Raw genomic sequence first — 14,643 nt, forward strand, 5'->3', positions numbered from 1 at the left:
CTGAACATCAGCCATAGCAGCAGGCCCTGGAACCTGTTCACGGCACACCAGGTTTATCCCAGGACCACAAAGATTCTCTGCTGGTGCGCCTCGATGGGCTCCACACATGATGCACACTTGGCGTTTAAAACACTGTTTCATTCTTTTTCTATGTGATGTAGGAGGAGCTGGAGACCAAACAGTCTCCACTCTAACAGACATGTTCTGAACTGACCCAGTCACTGATGTGAGAACAGCTGTTCTCTGGCTGTTCATCAAACACAAAGGTTCTGGGTTCTGCATGGTTACAGCCAGTGGGTTCATGATCTTAAACTGAGAGTACTGACTTGTGAATGTTACGGGATCATGAGTGTCTGAAACAGAATGGTACAACTCAGGGAAGTTCTCAGTTCTGGTATGTATTGCAACCAAAGTTACAACAGTAGAAATTAGGGTTAGGGTTTAGGAGGAGGGCGTACCTGTTGGTGAAGAGCAGGAAGGCCTCAGGCACCACACAAGTCTGCAGGTCTGACAGGAGCTCCATCCCCATGGGGCAGGCGCAGCTGACGGCCTGCCGGCACCAGAAGCACAGATGGCTGCATCCTCCGTTATTCAAGGCACAGCCATTGGTACCTGGACACAGTCAGTGTTATTGTCTCTACTGAGGGGACCACAGGTGACAACAACTGTTCAAACGTGTCCTGCTTACCGAAGGTCTCTGTCACTCTGGTGGCTTTAAGCCCCATTAAATCAGGCAGCTGGTCGATGATGATCTCCCGCACGGCCTTGAACTTGTGGACCCTCTCAATGCTGCGTCTCTGCCAGTCCGTCCAGTAAATATAGTCCCCCAGCAGAGTGAAACCAAAGATATGAGGCAGCTTGTCCTCCAGCAGAGTCTGTCTGTTACTGCCATCCACATTGATCACCTGAGACAGGAAGCAGGTACAAGGCTTAAGCATTACCCTGAATCTACCGTGACCCCTGACCTCACATCTATCCAGGAAGTGATATCACACATGGTACAGAGCAGATTGTTGGCGGGGGGGGGGGGGGGCAGAGGGCAATAGTGAAATAGTGATGCCCAGAGCCCTGACATGTTGCACCCTTAGCAGGATAATCAGTATTATCAGGCAAAGGAAGAACGATGGGTAATGTTTGTCGGACACACCCAGACCACTGAGACAGGTAGCTGGTGCACCGATAGGCTCCTCCACCTGCAGCAAGCCCCTCCTCCATTGAGGAGGCATGAAGCTTCCCCTGCACCGGTGGAGGAGATGTCACCGGCTGAGCGCCACTCCACCATTAAACGAGTTGGTAGCAGCTGGAAACTGATTCTGTCAGCCAAGAGTTCCGACGCTGAAGCGAGTAAAACAAACACAGTTATAAAGCTGTAAGTCCACATCAGTCACAGGGCCTCCACAACCAGGCTGCTGAAAACTGATACAGGCCAACACCCCCCTACTGAGAGTGTGTGTGTGTGTGTGTGTGTGTGTGTGTGTGTGTGTGTGTGTGTGTGTGTGTGTGTGTGTGTGTGTGTGTGTGTGTAGGAGCTGAGAATGAAGCTACAATTGACAAGGCTACAATTAGGACTGGCGTCCAGCCTCCTCCTCCTCGCCGCCTGTGCTATTACTGGACCAGAGCTGACTGAAATAGGCCGGCGCTGTTATTTCAGGCTCACTCGTCGCTGCTGCTGCTCGTGTGACGCCGCGCATCCTGCAGTCGTTTGCACTGATTTCATAAATGGAGGGGATTTTGGTTGAATTCAACAAACACAGAGTGAAGGTGAGTGGTGGGACATGGGTGAGCCTGATGAGGTCTGCTGGTCCCACCGGGCCCAGATAAAGAACCCAACAGGCGGTTCTCCATGTTCACGTGCTCCCAGGCCTGGAGATGTCAGGCCAGATTGTTCAGTGCAGTTTTTGTGTTTCCTCACTGTGGTCTTGGTACTGTGCTGTGAGTACTGGAGGGTTTAAGGCCAAGTTCAGACAAACACAGGCACTGGGCCCCTGCAGAACCAGCAGACACAGTACGACCTGACACTACTCCTGCCCCTGTCCTTCTGGCCGCTATTCCTCAGCTGGGCCCACTTGTCCAGAAACAATCAGATCAAGAACTTTCAGAGGGGAACCTTTGTTCGACCGTGTCCACGTGTTGAAGGAAGTACCAGCAGCAGAGCACTGGACCCATGACCAGAAGTAGAACTGGAGGCGCTAATTGAACCACGTCACATCAAAGTCCGTCCAGTAATTTAGTTCCAGCTAGATGAGATAAATCTGCATCACACAATAAACTGAGAACAATTACCAGACCAGGACATGTGTCAGTGCCTGGGACCAGACCCCCATATATATTATATGTATGTGTGTATGTATGTATGTATGTGTGTGTGTGTGTGTGTGTGTGTGTGTGTGTGTGTGTGTATATATATATATATATATATACACACACACACACACATATATATATATATATATATACACACACACACATATATATATGTATATATATATATACATATATGTATATATATATATATATATATATATATATATATATATATATATACATATATGTGTGTGTGTCTGTGTATGTGTGTGTGTATGTCTGTGCTTCGAGAGCTATGGAGGGTTCATCTTCATCTTTGAAGTGTCACTTTATCACTTGTATTTTACTGTATTTGTATTTGTATTCATATTCCAACAATCAGATGTCACATGACCTGTTGGATAGCCAGAAAAAGGAGAGGAAACAGGCGAAGAGGCCAACGCGCAAGGCCTTAAACTGGGGGAATTCCACTATACATACTCCTCCCTGCACGCACGCACACACACACACACACACACACACACACACACACACACACACACACACACACACACACACACACACACAGGTTTACCCAGTTAACCTCAAATTATTCCACAACCTTAGAAATTAAATTATGCTGCATTGGGACCAGTCAATGTTTGGATAAGATTAGATTAGAGAAAAATCTCTCGTAGGTAACTGAAATCAATTGTTCACACGCAAGCACAAATGCATGTGTGCACACGCACGCACGCACGCACACACGCACACGCACGCGCGCGCGCACACACACACTCAAACCCAGAGTTGCCATATGGCTCCACAGCGTGACCGAAGGGTGTTTCACATAGTCAATCTGCATAATCACTACAAAACAGCCGTGAGGTGTGTGCATGTGTCCAGAAAGGAAGATATAAAGCAGCCAACACACACACACACACACACACACACACACAAACACACACACACACACACACACACACACACACACACACACACACACACACACACACACACACCAACAAGGAGGGGGCCAGCACACTAACATCAGAGGGTTTGTTTCCACACAGTAGGGGGAGGGGTGGCAGGGAGTAGAGGGGGAGTCAGGTTTCTTTAAAAAAGACTTGAACACACAGGCACAAGGGATGGGGGGTTGGGGAGGGGGTGAGGGGGTGAGGGGATGGTCTTAGAGAAAGTCTGACTGAGTCATTTCTCATTCTCTCTATTCTTTCTGTTTCAAAAGGTAAAATGGTGAATGCTGTTCAGTTTTCAGCTGGATGGCAGTCCACACACACACACACACACACACACACACACACACACACACACAACAATAACAACACTCACACAATAGGACTGACACTTTATAACAATGAAGATATTCAGTCAATCCTGAATGGTCTTCAAGAGCCTCATAATCTACGGGATGGTTTCAGAGGTGCTGCTGTGAAATGTTGATGTAAAACACATAAAAAGAAAGATAAAACATAGTTTCTTTCAAAAAATATTCATACGACCAAAATGTTGATGTCCTATCATCAAGTATCAAAACCCACATATCTGCTAAAGTGTGCAGTCCTACTGTTGAAACATGTTAATAAACGAGGTTAGCGTTAGCTCACAGCCTACTCAGTTCGGTGTGGAAGGAGATTCCAAACCCAGAATCAAAGAACTGAGGCCTAAAAGCCAGAGACAGGAAGCCAATGAAAGTCCTGATGTAAATTAATAAAGCCAAGACAAAACCGAGTCTGTGACTGGTCTGGTTACCAGAGCCTGAAAGAAGATGGAGTTTAACAGTGCTTTTATAAAACTGTGAACAAAAAAGTGAAATGTTACTTTTATAAAATACTTACTGTCAATATGCGATCGTACTTTTCAAAGTGTTATAATGATACGTTTGCTATTTAAAGTCAGGTTTGATATGAACTATGTACTGAGAATTAGCTATTGTCTCCTCATGACACTGTCAAGCTCACGAAGTGACGGTGAGTCGGTCGCGTGTCCTCAGTCCAACAGCTGACGTGAGGGCGAAGTGCTCTCCAGATGCTAAACAGCTAATTCACATTTCCCCACACCTGCATCTCTTTTCAAGGGTTATCCAACGACATTCTCAGATGCTGAAGGATATCAGCATCCCCTGATCCTGCTCGCCCTGTCTGGTAGCTACTGAAACTTGATGAGTGGTAATGACACAAAATATAACATCTTTGACACACACAGACACATGTGTGTACACACACCCACACACAGTCATGCAATCACACAGACACTTTCACACTGACACCAGGCTGGGCAATAAATGTGTATGTGATTACAAAACAGTTACTTAGTACTTAGTTAGTACTTACACCCATTCAAGGATATAATACAAATAATGGTGTCATCATTCAGGAATGTAAGAACAGTTTTAGCTTCCATGCATGTGCGTGAAACAATGAACGAAACCACGATGACACACATGTGAGCATGCATGAGCACGCAAGAGCACACACACACACACACACACACACACACACACACACACACACACACACACACAAGAAATGCAAGCAGATATACAATGGAAATGTCTTCACACCCAGCAGCAATTCCTTTTCAACAAGAGAAAACAAGGCTGAAATGTGGAAAAAGCCCTTTGAGGTGAGTCCTTTCACCCTGACAGAAGCAGGGAGCAGCCATTGGTGAGCACTCAGCCAGAAAGCTCTGGCATTCACCGGTTTGTTCTTGTCTTCACTCTTCTTTTCCTCTCTCTCTGCTCCCATGAAAACATGTGAACACAAGTAAACATGTCCAGTTATGCAGACACACAACAATCATAATTTTATAGAAATGATGACAACTACCAGAAAGATGCTGAGAGCCGAGGAGGCAAAAAACAACATTTAAATGTTGATCACTTCATCCAGGACATAATTTCTATTCGGTGGGATCGATTTGAGCTGATTCCCTCTGTTGAGGAAGCCTGGAATTTCTTGCACTCAGAGATAACTAAAGTTATTGATTCACATACACCTTGGAGAACAAGTAAAGTGAAAGGCCGCCACCTACCCTGGGTCGGTCCGGACCTCATACATCTTTTCAGAGAATGAGACAAGGCTTGGGCAAAATACTGTGCCTCTAAGCAACCCACTGACTGGGAATCCTATAGACTACAAAGGAATCTGTCAAAGACAAAAACCAGATCAGCCAAATCAAATTATTATGAGAATTTTCTCTCTCAAGATCAAGCCAATCCTAGGCAGTTCTGGAAGCGAATCAATGGTCTCCTTAATAAATCAGGAAAAAGTTCTTCCAATTCAGTGAGAATCAATAACGAAATTGTCACAGATACTTTGGCCATTGCAGACGCTTTTAATAATCATTTCTCCTCTATCACTAGTATGTCTGCTATTGATTCCCCCGCCATCGCCAGCTCATACGTCAACTCATCCACCAACTCATGCTTCAGCAGAGGATCCTTCTCGTTCAGAAAGGTATCAGCCTCTGAGGTTTATCAGGTTATTGGTGAATTGAAGGAGAGTAGTAGTGCTGGTCCTGATGGACTGGAGGCTAAGTTCATTAAACTTGCCTCTCACATATTAATGTTTCCCTTGCTAATCTATTCAATCTCTCGTTTTCTACGTGCACTCTTCCCCCATCTGGAAGAATGCTAAAATAACCCCACTTCATAAAGGTGGTGATCCTCTAGACCTTAACAACTATAGGCCAATTTCAATTATTAGTTCTGTTGCCAAAATCTTTAAGACAATAATATTTAATCAATTGTCCCAGGATATCAGTGACTTTAATATCCTATCCCAATTCCAATCTGGTTGTAGGCCTAAATTTTCTACTACCACTGCTCTCCTTAAATTCACAAATGATGTGTCATTATCCTTTGAGAACGATCAGCTCACTGGATCAATCTTTATAGATCTCACCAAGGCCTTCCACTTGGTCGATCACTATCTACTCCTAGATAAACTTTACTCCATTGGTCTTACTCAGCAAGCTCTTTTATGGTTCAGTGTATATCTTCATAACAGGCGTCACTGTGTTGTGTATCATGGCAAATAGTCCAGTTATGCAGTCATGGAACAGGGTGTTCCCCAAGGTTCTTCACTGGGTCCTCTCCTCTTTTCTATTTTCATCAATGATCTTCCACAAATCTGTTCTGACTGTCATGTCCATTTATATGCCGATGACACTGTTATTTATTCATCCAATTCTGATATTTCACAAATCCAATTATCACTGCAATCTGACTTTAATAATGTGCAAAAATGGTTTTTAAACAACAGACTCATTTTAAACAAGAAGAAACCTGCTCTGATGCTATTTGGGACTAGGGCCAGACTACGATCAGGCACCAATTTAAATATTAATTTCAGTGACGGGACACCACTTAAGAAAGTGGAGGAACTTAAATACCTTGGGATTTGGCTGGACCCTGAACTTTCATTCAAATCTCATATCGATTCTGTTGTCAAAAAAATAAATTGCAGCCTAGGTTCACTTTACCATTCAATTAACTGCTTCACTTTTCAAGTTAGGAAACAAATTATTACTCAATTACTACCCATCATTGATTATGCAGATATAGTCTACCAGAACACATTAGAATCCAATGTACATCCTCTTATGGTAGTATACAACAAACTATGCAGATTCATTCTTAGATGTCCATATCGCACTCACCACTGTGTTCTGTATGAATCACTTGGTTGGCATTCCTTATCATCCTGAATGAAATATCACTGGCTGCAATTTATTTTCAAATGTCATTTTCTCAACTATCCCACTTACCGAAAACAATACCTAGTTCCTCAAAGTTCCAGTTACTCATTCAGACATTTACAGTATACTTCTTTCACTGTCCCTCCAATTTTCAAAGAATGTGGACGCCGTGCCTTCAAACATAAAGCCCCATCGGACTGGAACCAGTTACCCAACCCTCTCTGCTCCACTTCATTCCTGCACACTTTCAGAATACTATTATTTGATCATCTCAATACATCCTGCTCCTGTTTTTGAGTTATTGTTACTTCTTTTATGTTCTTCATATACTATACAGTACGGACTATGTGATTTGGGGGAACTGGGGTCTGATAGTGCCTGACTGTCTTCTTGTGTATATGTTTGTTGTGTTTTGCTTGTCTTGCATTTTCTGTTGATTTGCTGTATTTTGTTGATATATTGCATTGGTGTGTTCCTGGGACCCCCTCGAAAATTAGATGAAACATCTCAAGGGGTTTATCCCTTCAATAAAGTTCATTCAAAAGAAAAAACAGACTGGTCAAAGGAGCCTCAAAATCCACATAAAATGAAATAAAAATACAGAAAAGTGTGGAGGGACATGCAAAAAGAATCCGTACGCTGAGTTTGGACCACGCCCACCTTTACACTCAGCCTTTGTCTGAATGTTCACACGGGCAGACAAAAAGGGAGACAAATAAAAGGCAGCCGTACTACTCAGAGCCTCCTGCTACAATGTGTCTGAGACCACAGTTTGCCATGGTGACACGCACACAGAGTCACAAGTTTACAACAATGCCAACCGCACACTGACATAGCTGGTAAAAATTTGAAAACACAAGACAAAATTATGTCTGCAACAGTATCATGATAACAACTCCAGTAAAACTCAGTCAAACAAGCCCACAGCTGACCAGTCCATCTGTGTCATAAACTACCTGTCATAACATTAATGGTACCACAACTAATAGCAACACACAATGCTCATGGTGACATTAATGGCAATGTGTGGTAACACTAATGGTGATGATCATGGTGACATTAATGGTAACGTGTGGCAACACTCACAGTGATGCTCATGGCGACATTAATGGTCACGTGTGGTAACACTAAGGGTGGTGCTCATGGCAACATTAATGGTAACGTGTGGTAACACTAATGGTGATGCTCATGGCGACATTAATGGTAACGTGTGGTAACACTAATGGTGATGCTCATGGCGACACTAATGGTAACGTGTGGTAACACTCACAGTGATGCTCATGGCGACATTAATGGTAAAGTGTGGTAACACTAAGGGTGGTGCTCATGGCGACATTAATGGTAACGTATGGTAAAACTAATGGTGATGCTCATGGCGACACTAATGGTGACGTGTGGTAACACGAATGGTGATTCTCATGGTGACGCTAGTGGTAACGTATGGTAACACTAATGGTGATGCTCATTGCGACACCAATGGTAAAATGTGGTAACACTAATGGTGATGCTCATGGTGACATTAATGGTAACGTGTGGTAACACTAATGGTGATGATCATGGTGACATTAATGGTAAAGTGTGGTAATTCTAATGGTGATGATCATGGCGATGTTAATGGTAACGTGTGGTAACACTCACAGTGATGCTCATGGCGACATTAATGGTAACGTGTGGTAACACTAAGGGTGGTGCTCATGGCGACATTAATGGTAACGTGTGGTAACACAAATGGTGATTCTCATGGTGACGCTAGTGGTAATGTATGGTAACACTAATGGTGATGCCCATGGCGACACCAATGGTAAAATGTGGTAACACTAATGGTGATACTCATGGTGACATTAATGGTAACGTGTGGTAACACTCATGGTGATGCTCATGGTGACATTAATGGTAACGTGTGGTAACACTAATGGTGATGATCATGGTGACATTAATGGTAACTAATGGTGATGATCATGGCGACGTTAATGGTAACGTGTGGTAACACTCATGGCAATGATCATGGCATATTTTTTTGACAGAGGAAAACACTATGCCAGTAATGATTTCATGCAACCAGACACCACTGATTAGCTTCATCCACTCCTTGAGCACAAATTGACCAAAGTTGATAGAAATTGGGCGAACAGTGAAGCCTACATCATGGATTTTGTAAGGATACACACAGGCGAGAACTCAGTTTTCAAATTGTGCCAAAGGGATTATTTTCTACCTCTGATGAAAACTGGCTCCAAATTACAATAAATTTTAATTTTAGTTGTCTACAACTAACTATTGAAGCTTTTTGCTTTTGTTCAGTGGTCCGCCTTCGTCTGTGGGGCGCTGCGTGTAAAAGACGGCAAGAGTGCATAGTTTGCGCAGGTTTTACGCTCGAAGTTTTACGTAGCTGGGATTTGAAGTTCTTGGAATGGTAGGTGTTGATCGAGTCGGTAGCTTCTCCCCTTTCCAAAGACGACAAACACTGCCGTAAAGAAGAAGTATACGCGACACTATTCAACTTTGATTCCGCAGTGGTCGCAAAATTTAATGTCCCGATTTCATACCAAAACAGATTAAAATCACCATAAAAAGGTAACGATTGTACTAAAACAGACACCCGACCCTGTTTTGTGAGCATTAGAGTCCAAACTTTGATCGAGAATTGAAATTTAACATTACCGTCAAATCGGTACATTTTTACAGTGCCCAATTACATCCAGCGTTTTTCAGCCCGGCGGCGGGCCGATCAGGCCATAAGGGTTAATGGTAACGTGTGGTAACACACAATGGTGATGATCATGGTGACGCGAATGGTAAAATGTGGTAACACTAATGGTGATGCTCATGGCGACATTAATGGTAACGTGTGGTAACATTAATGGTGATGATCATGGTGACACGAATGGTAACGTGTGGTAACACTAATGGTGATGCTCATGGCGACATTAATGGTAACGTGTGATAACACTAATGGTGATGCTCATGGCAATGCTAATGGTAACGTGTGGTAACACTAATGGTGATGCTCATGGTGATGCTAATGGTAATGTGTCGGAACACGAATGGTGATTCTCATGGTGAAGCTAATGGTAACGTGTGGTAACACTAATGGTGATGCTCATGGCGACATTAATGGTAAATTTTTGGAACACTAATGGTGATGCTCATGGTGACATTAATGGTAACATGTGGTAACACTAATGTGGTGCTCATGGCGATGCTAATGGTAAAATGTGGTAACACTAAGGGTGATGCTCATGGCGACATTAATGGTAACATGTGGTAACACTAATGGTGATGCTCATGGCCACATTAATGGTAACGTGTGGTAACACTTATAGTGATGCTCATGGCGACACTAATGGTAAAATTTTGTAACAGTAAGGGTGACGCTCATGGCGACATTAATGGTAACACTAATGGTGATGTTCATGGCAACATTAATGGTAACTTGAGGTAACACTAAGAGTGACCCTCATGGTGACATTAATAGTAACACGTAACAGTAAGTGTGATGCTCATGGCGACATTAATGGTAACGTGTGGTAACACTCACAGTGATGCTCATGGCGACATTAATGGTAACATGTGGTAACACTAAGGGTGATGCTCATGGCAACATTTATGGTAACGTGTGGTAACAATAATGGTGATGTTCATGGCCACATTAATGGTAACTTGTGGTAATACTAATGGTGATTTTCATGGCAACATTAATGGTAACTTGAGGTAACACTAAGGGTGATGCTCATGGCAACATTTATGACAACACGTGGTAACAGTAAGGGTGATGCTCATTGGGACATTAATGGTAACTTGTGGTAACACTAATGGTGACGCTCATGGCGACATTTATGGTAACACATGAAACAGTAAGGGTGATGCTCATGGCGACATTAATGGTAACGTGTGATAACACTAAGGGTGATGCTCATGGCGACATTAATGGTAACGTGTGGTAACACTAAGGGTGGTGCTCATGGCGACATTAATGGTAACGTGTGGTAAAACTAATGGTGATGCTCATGGCGACACTAATGGTAACGTGTGGTAACACTAATGGTGATGATCATGGCGACACTAATGGTAACATGTGGTAACACTAATAGTGATGCTCATGGCGACATTAATGGTAAAATGTCGTAACACTCACAGTGATGCTCATGGCGACATTAATGGTAACATGTGGTAACAGTAAGGGTGATGCTCATGGCAACATTTATGGTAACATGTGGTAACACTAATGGTGATGTTCATGGCCACATTAATGGTAACTTGTGGTAACACTAATGGTGATTTTCATGGAAACATCAATGGTAACTTGAGGTAACACTAAGGGTGATGCTCATGGCAACATTTATGGTAACACGTGGTAACAGTAAGGGTGATGCTCATTGGGACATTAATGGTAACATGTGGTAACAGTAAGGCTGATGCTCGTTGAGACATTAATGGTAACACGTGGTAACACTAATGGTGATGCTCATGGCAAGATTAATGGTAAGTTGTGGTGACACTTATGGTGATGCTCATAGCGACGCGAATGGTAACGTGTGGTCTCTGTCCACACTTAGAAGCTAGAGAAACCAAACAACTGCTATTGGACATACCTCTATCTTGTCAGTTTTGGCATCTCCCCAGTACAATTTCCCTGCAGTGTAGTCAATGGCCAGTCCATTGGGCCACCCCAGAGAACTATTGAGCAGAACCAGGCGCTCTGTTCCATCCAGGTTGGCACGCTCAATCTGAGGATGCTCCCCCCAGTCGGTCCAGTACATGAAGCTGTAAGACATGAATGCAAAAAGAGATTCCACTCAGCCGAATACAAGTAGACCTCCACGCGGTTCTAGTGTGAGGAACACAGGATGGGGAGTTTCTGCTAGTTAGGAGTGAATCTATCTGATTTTATTTGGTAATTGTGTCTGTCTTTATGAATGTATGGAGAGAAAACAATGACATGACATGCAGGGGCGGAGCCAGAAATTTTTCACTGGGGTGGCCAGGGTGAGACCATCACTCACATAGGGGTGGCAATAAGTAGATACCTAAAATGTCTCGATGACTTTTTTCACACACGTACTCTCCACTGCAACTGCAGTCTCTTTTCTCCCGCAGTGCGCCCGCCAAGCTGTGTCCTACAGCTAAATGCGTCCGTGCGGAAACGGCAGAACCAATATTGGTTATTGTATGGTTATTAGATCTGCGTTTTGACAAATTATTCCCCAGCCGCACTTATTCCAGTGTACCATAATTGTAAGGATCTAGTCTAACAGGTAGAAGTTTAGAAATCAGAGAGAAGATTTCTGAACTATACTGCTAACGAGGTGGACAATGTCTGTGTGCATGCTACTACTAGCTAGCTTGCAAGCTCAATATCTGTATTTCACGCTTCTCTCAACCTCACAGTTCACAATAAGATTTTAGGTAGATGTACTTTGGATTTACTGTGTATATGTCATAGGTATACAGTAGTTTTAAACTGTAGAATATAAACTATGGACATAGGGTCAAATGGGAATACTGTGGATCTATTGTCTAAATATTTTGGATATACACTAGATATAGAGTAGATTTACAGGTTAGATTAACATTGGATGACTTAACAACATGGAAGTTGTGTGTAATCCTGAATACTGCTTAGAAGACCAGTGTATTACTCAGGACATTGTTAGGGAGGGGGTATAGGGTGGAGAGTTATCAGGGGAAGATGATGGTTGCACTAATAAAGAGGGCTAGGGACCAGGACCTGGTGCTGAGGGAAAGATAGCAACACCCAAAAGACAATTTATTGATGTATTTGTTATTCTTCCACCTTGAGAACCTAAATACTGCAGTAATACCACTTCACTTTCAGTGGGGAAAAGTGGTGAGAACTTGTTAAGATTTTCTTCTCTACCATTTAAATGAAACATGTCCAGCCTAAAAAGCCACAGAACAATCCCCCAACTCTGATTGGTTGGCAAACCAACCAGAGGGTAACCTACCCGTTAACAGGGTCCAGCACAATGGCTCTGGGCTCATCCAGGTTCTCAGAAATCAAAATTTTCCGTGAGGTTCCATTCAGCCTGGTAACCTGTAATACCACATGACATATTAACTTTTATATTGCATTGCAGTCCTTTGCTGGACTTTTTTATTTTTTTTTTGAAAAGTCATAGTCATCAGAAGTCTCAGTGGGAAAGAACCCCACACTTGTGATCAGATTCCATAAAGTAACCATGTATTAGGTTGTATTATCCTCCAGTGTACCTCAATCCGATCAGTTCCAGTGTCAGTCCAGTACAGGTTTCTGGCAACCCAGTCCACAGCGATTCCATCTGGGTGGTTGATCTCGGTGTTAACCAGCACCATGGCATTGCTGCCGTCAATATGGGACCGCCGAATGGCCCGGACCTCGTCATCTGTCCAGTAGACGTAACCTTCAACAGGGTCATAGTCTATTGCTATGGCATGGCGGATGTCATCGACCTTCATGGGTGAAGAACAAACTGGTGAAAGCATGAGTGCAACCTGACACAAAGGTACAGTATATCCAAGTACACTGCACATGTATGAAGTACCTGCAGTACGATGTCAGTGAAGTCAGGCAGGTCCAACGAGATTCTCCTCAGGTCAGTACGTCGAGCCAGCAGCAGAACCTGCTCCGCTCCTGGACACATGGACAATAACAGTCCTGAGAGGGACGTTTATAGACAGGACACGTGTAAACAGACGGACATCTCTAACTGAACCACGTTCTGTGATCTGATTCTTCAGAAGTCTTCAGAGACTATATTACTGAAACATGACAGAGAACATAGAACAGGGAACATCCAGGAATACAAACCATGACACAACTAGGGCTGTAATCTCCCAGTTGACTGGTCGATTTATTAGTCAATACGTTCTGGCTCAACCAAAATTCTGATAGGTCAATTTTTTGCCACGATAATTTCATCAGAAGGAAAGTACGGAAAGCACCCCTGTTTCTCAGATAACAATCTATCTTTGAACACCCCCCTTGTTTTTGCTATTTTGGACTCGCCCGACCCACTAGAGACAGACAGACTGAAGAGGACTAGAAGGCCAACGTCTGGTGGTTTGATGAATGTCTATTTAGTTTTGATGGTTTCATTCCAAGTCAGTCCTCGTCCACCACGTCCAAGATGTCTGCAGCGTGGCATCATTTCATGAAAACAGATCATGGAAAAAAAGGCGAATGCAAAGTTTGCCAGCACCAGTTTTCATGTCACAGCTCAACTACAAACACGACGTGTCCCCTAGAAACGGTGAGCTAACGTGTCCATCTTAGGTTGCCCCGTCAGTTTTGAGTATAAAAGTTGTGTGTGTGTGTGTGTGTGTGTGTGGGGGGGGGGGGGGTCAGATTAGCCCCGCCCCCTAGCTCTGTTGCTGTATGCCTGGACTGATGGTGATCTCCCATGATGCACTGGGCTTCTCTCTCCTTTGTGTCTCACAGCTGCAGGTCACGAACTGAACTTCTTCCTCTGAGTCTTGGTGCTTCTCACCTCCCAGATCCCTGACTGATGCTGCTGGAGGAGGAGGCTGCAGACCTGCAGAGCCTCAGGCTGATACCTCCCACCCTACCACTAGTAGTACTTGTACTAGTAGTACTACCACTAGTAGAACTTGTAATAGTAGTAATATCACTAGTACTGGTAC

General features: G+C 43.6%; 1 protein-coding gene across 2 annotated transcripts in view; it reads right to left on the bottom strand.

Annotated features, from left to right (window-relative positions):
* lrp5 (low density lipoprotein receptor-related protein 5) overlaps nt 1-14,643 on the bottom strand; it is a 72,287-nt gene that overhangs the window by 14,983 nt on the left and 42,661 nt on the right. For both annotated transcript variants that reach the window (XM_086207982.1, XM_086207983.1), the window contains 6 exons: nt 13,545-13,633; nt 13,234-13,452; nt 12,969-13,057; nt 11,595-11,766; nt 689-905; nt 459-612 (listed from right to left, as the gene is read on the bottom strand). In XM_086207982.1, the coding sequence (XP_086064108.1) occupies nt 459-612; nt 689-905; nt 11,595-11,766; nt 12,969-13,057; nt 13,234-13,452; nt 13,545-13,633 (940 nt within the window). The remainder of the gene's footprint in view (nt 1-458; nt 613-688; nt 906-11,594; nt 11,767-12,968; nt 13,058-13,233; nt 13,453-13,544; nt 13,634-14,643) is intronic.

This window comes from Aulostomus chinensis, chromosome 7, assembly GCF_037954235.1.
Source record: "Aulostomus chinensis isolate RoL2024-O1b breed Wild chromosome 7, RoL_Achi_v1.0, whole genome shotgun sequence".
NCBI classification, from domain to species: domain Eukaryota; kingdom Metazoa; phylum Chordata; class Actinopteri; order Syngnathiformes; family Aulostomidae; genus Aulostomus; species Aulostomus chinensis.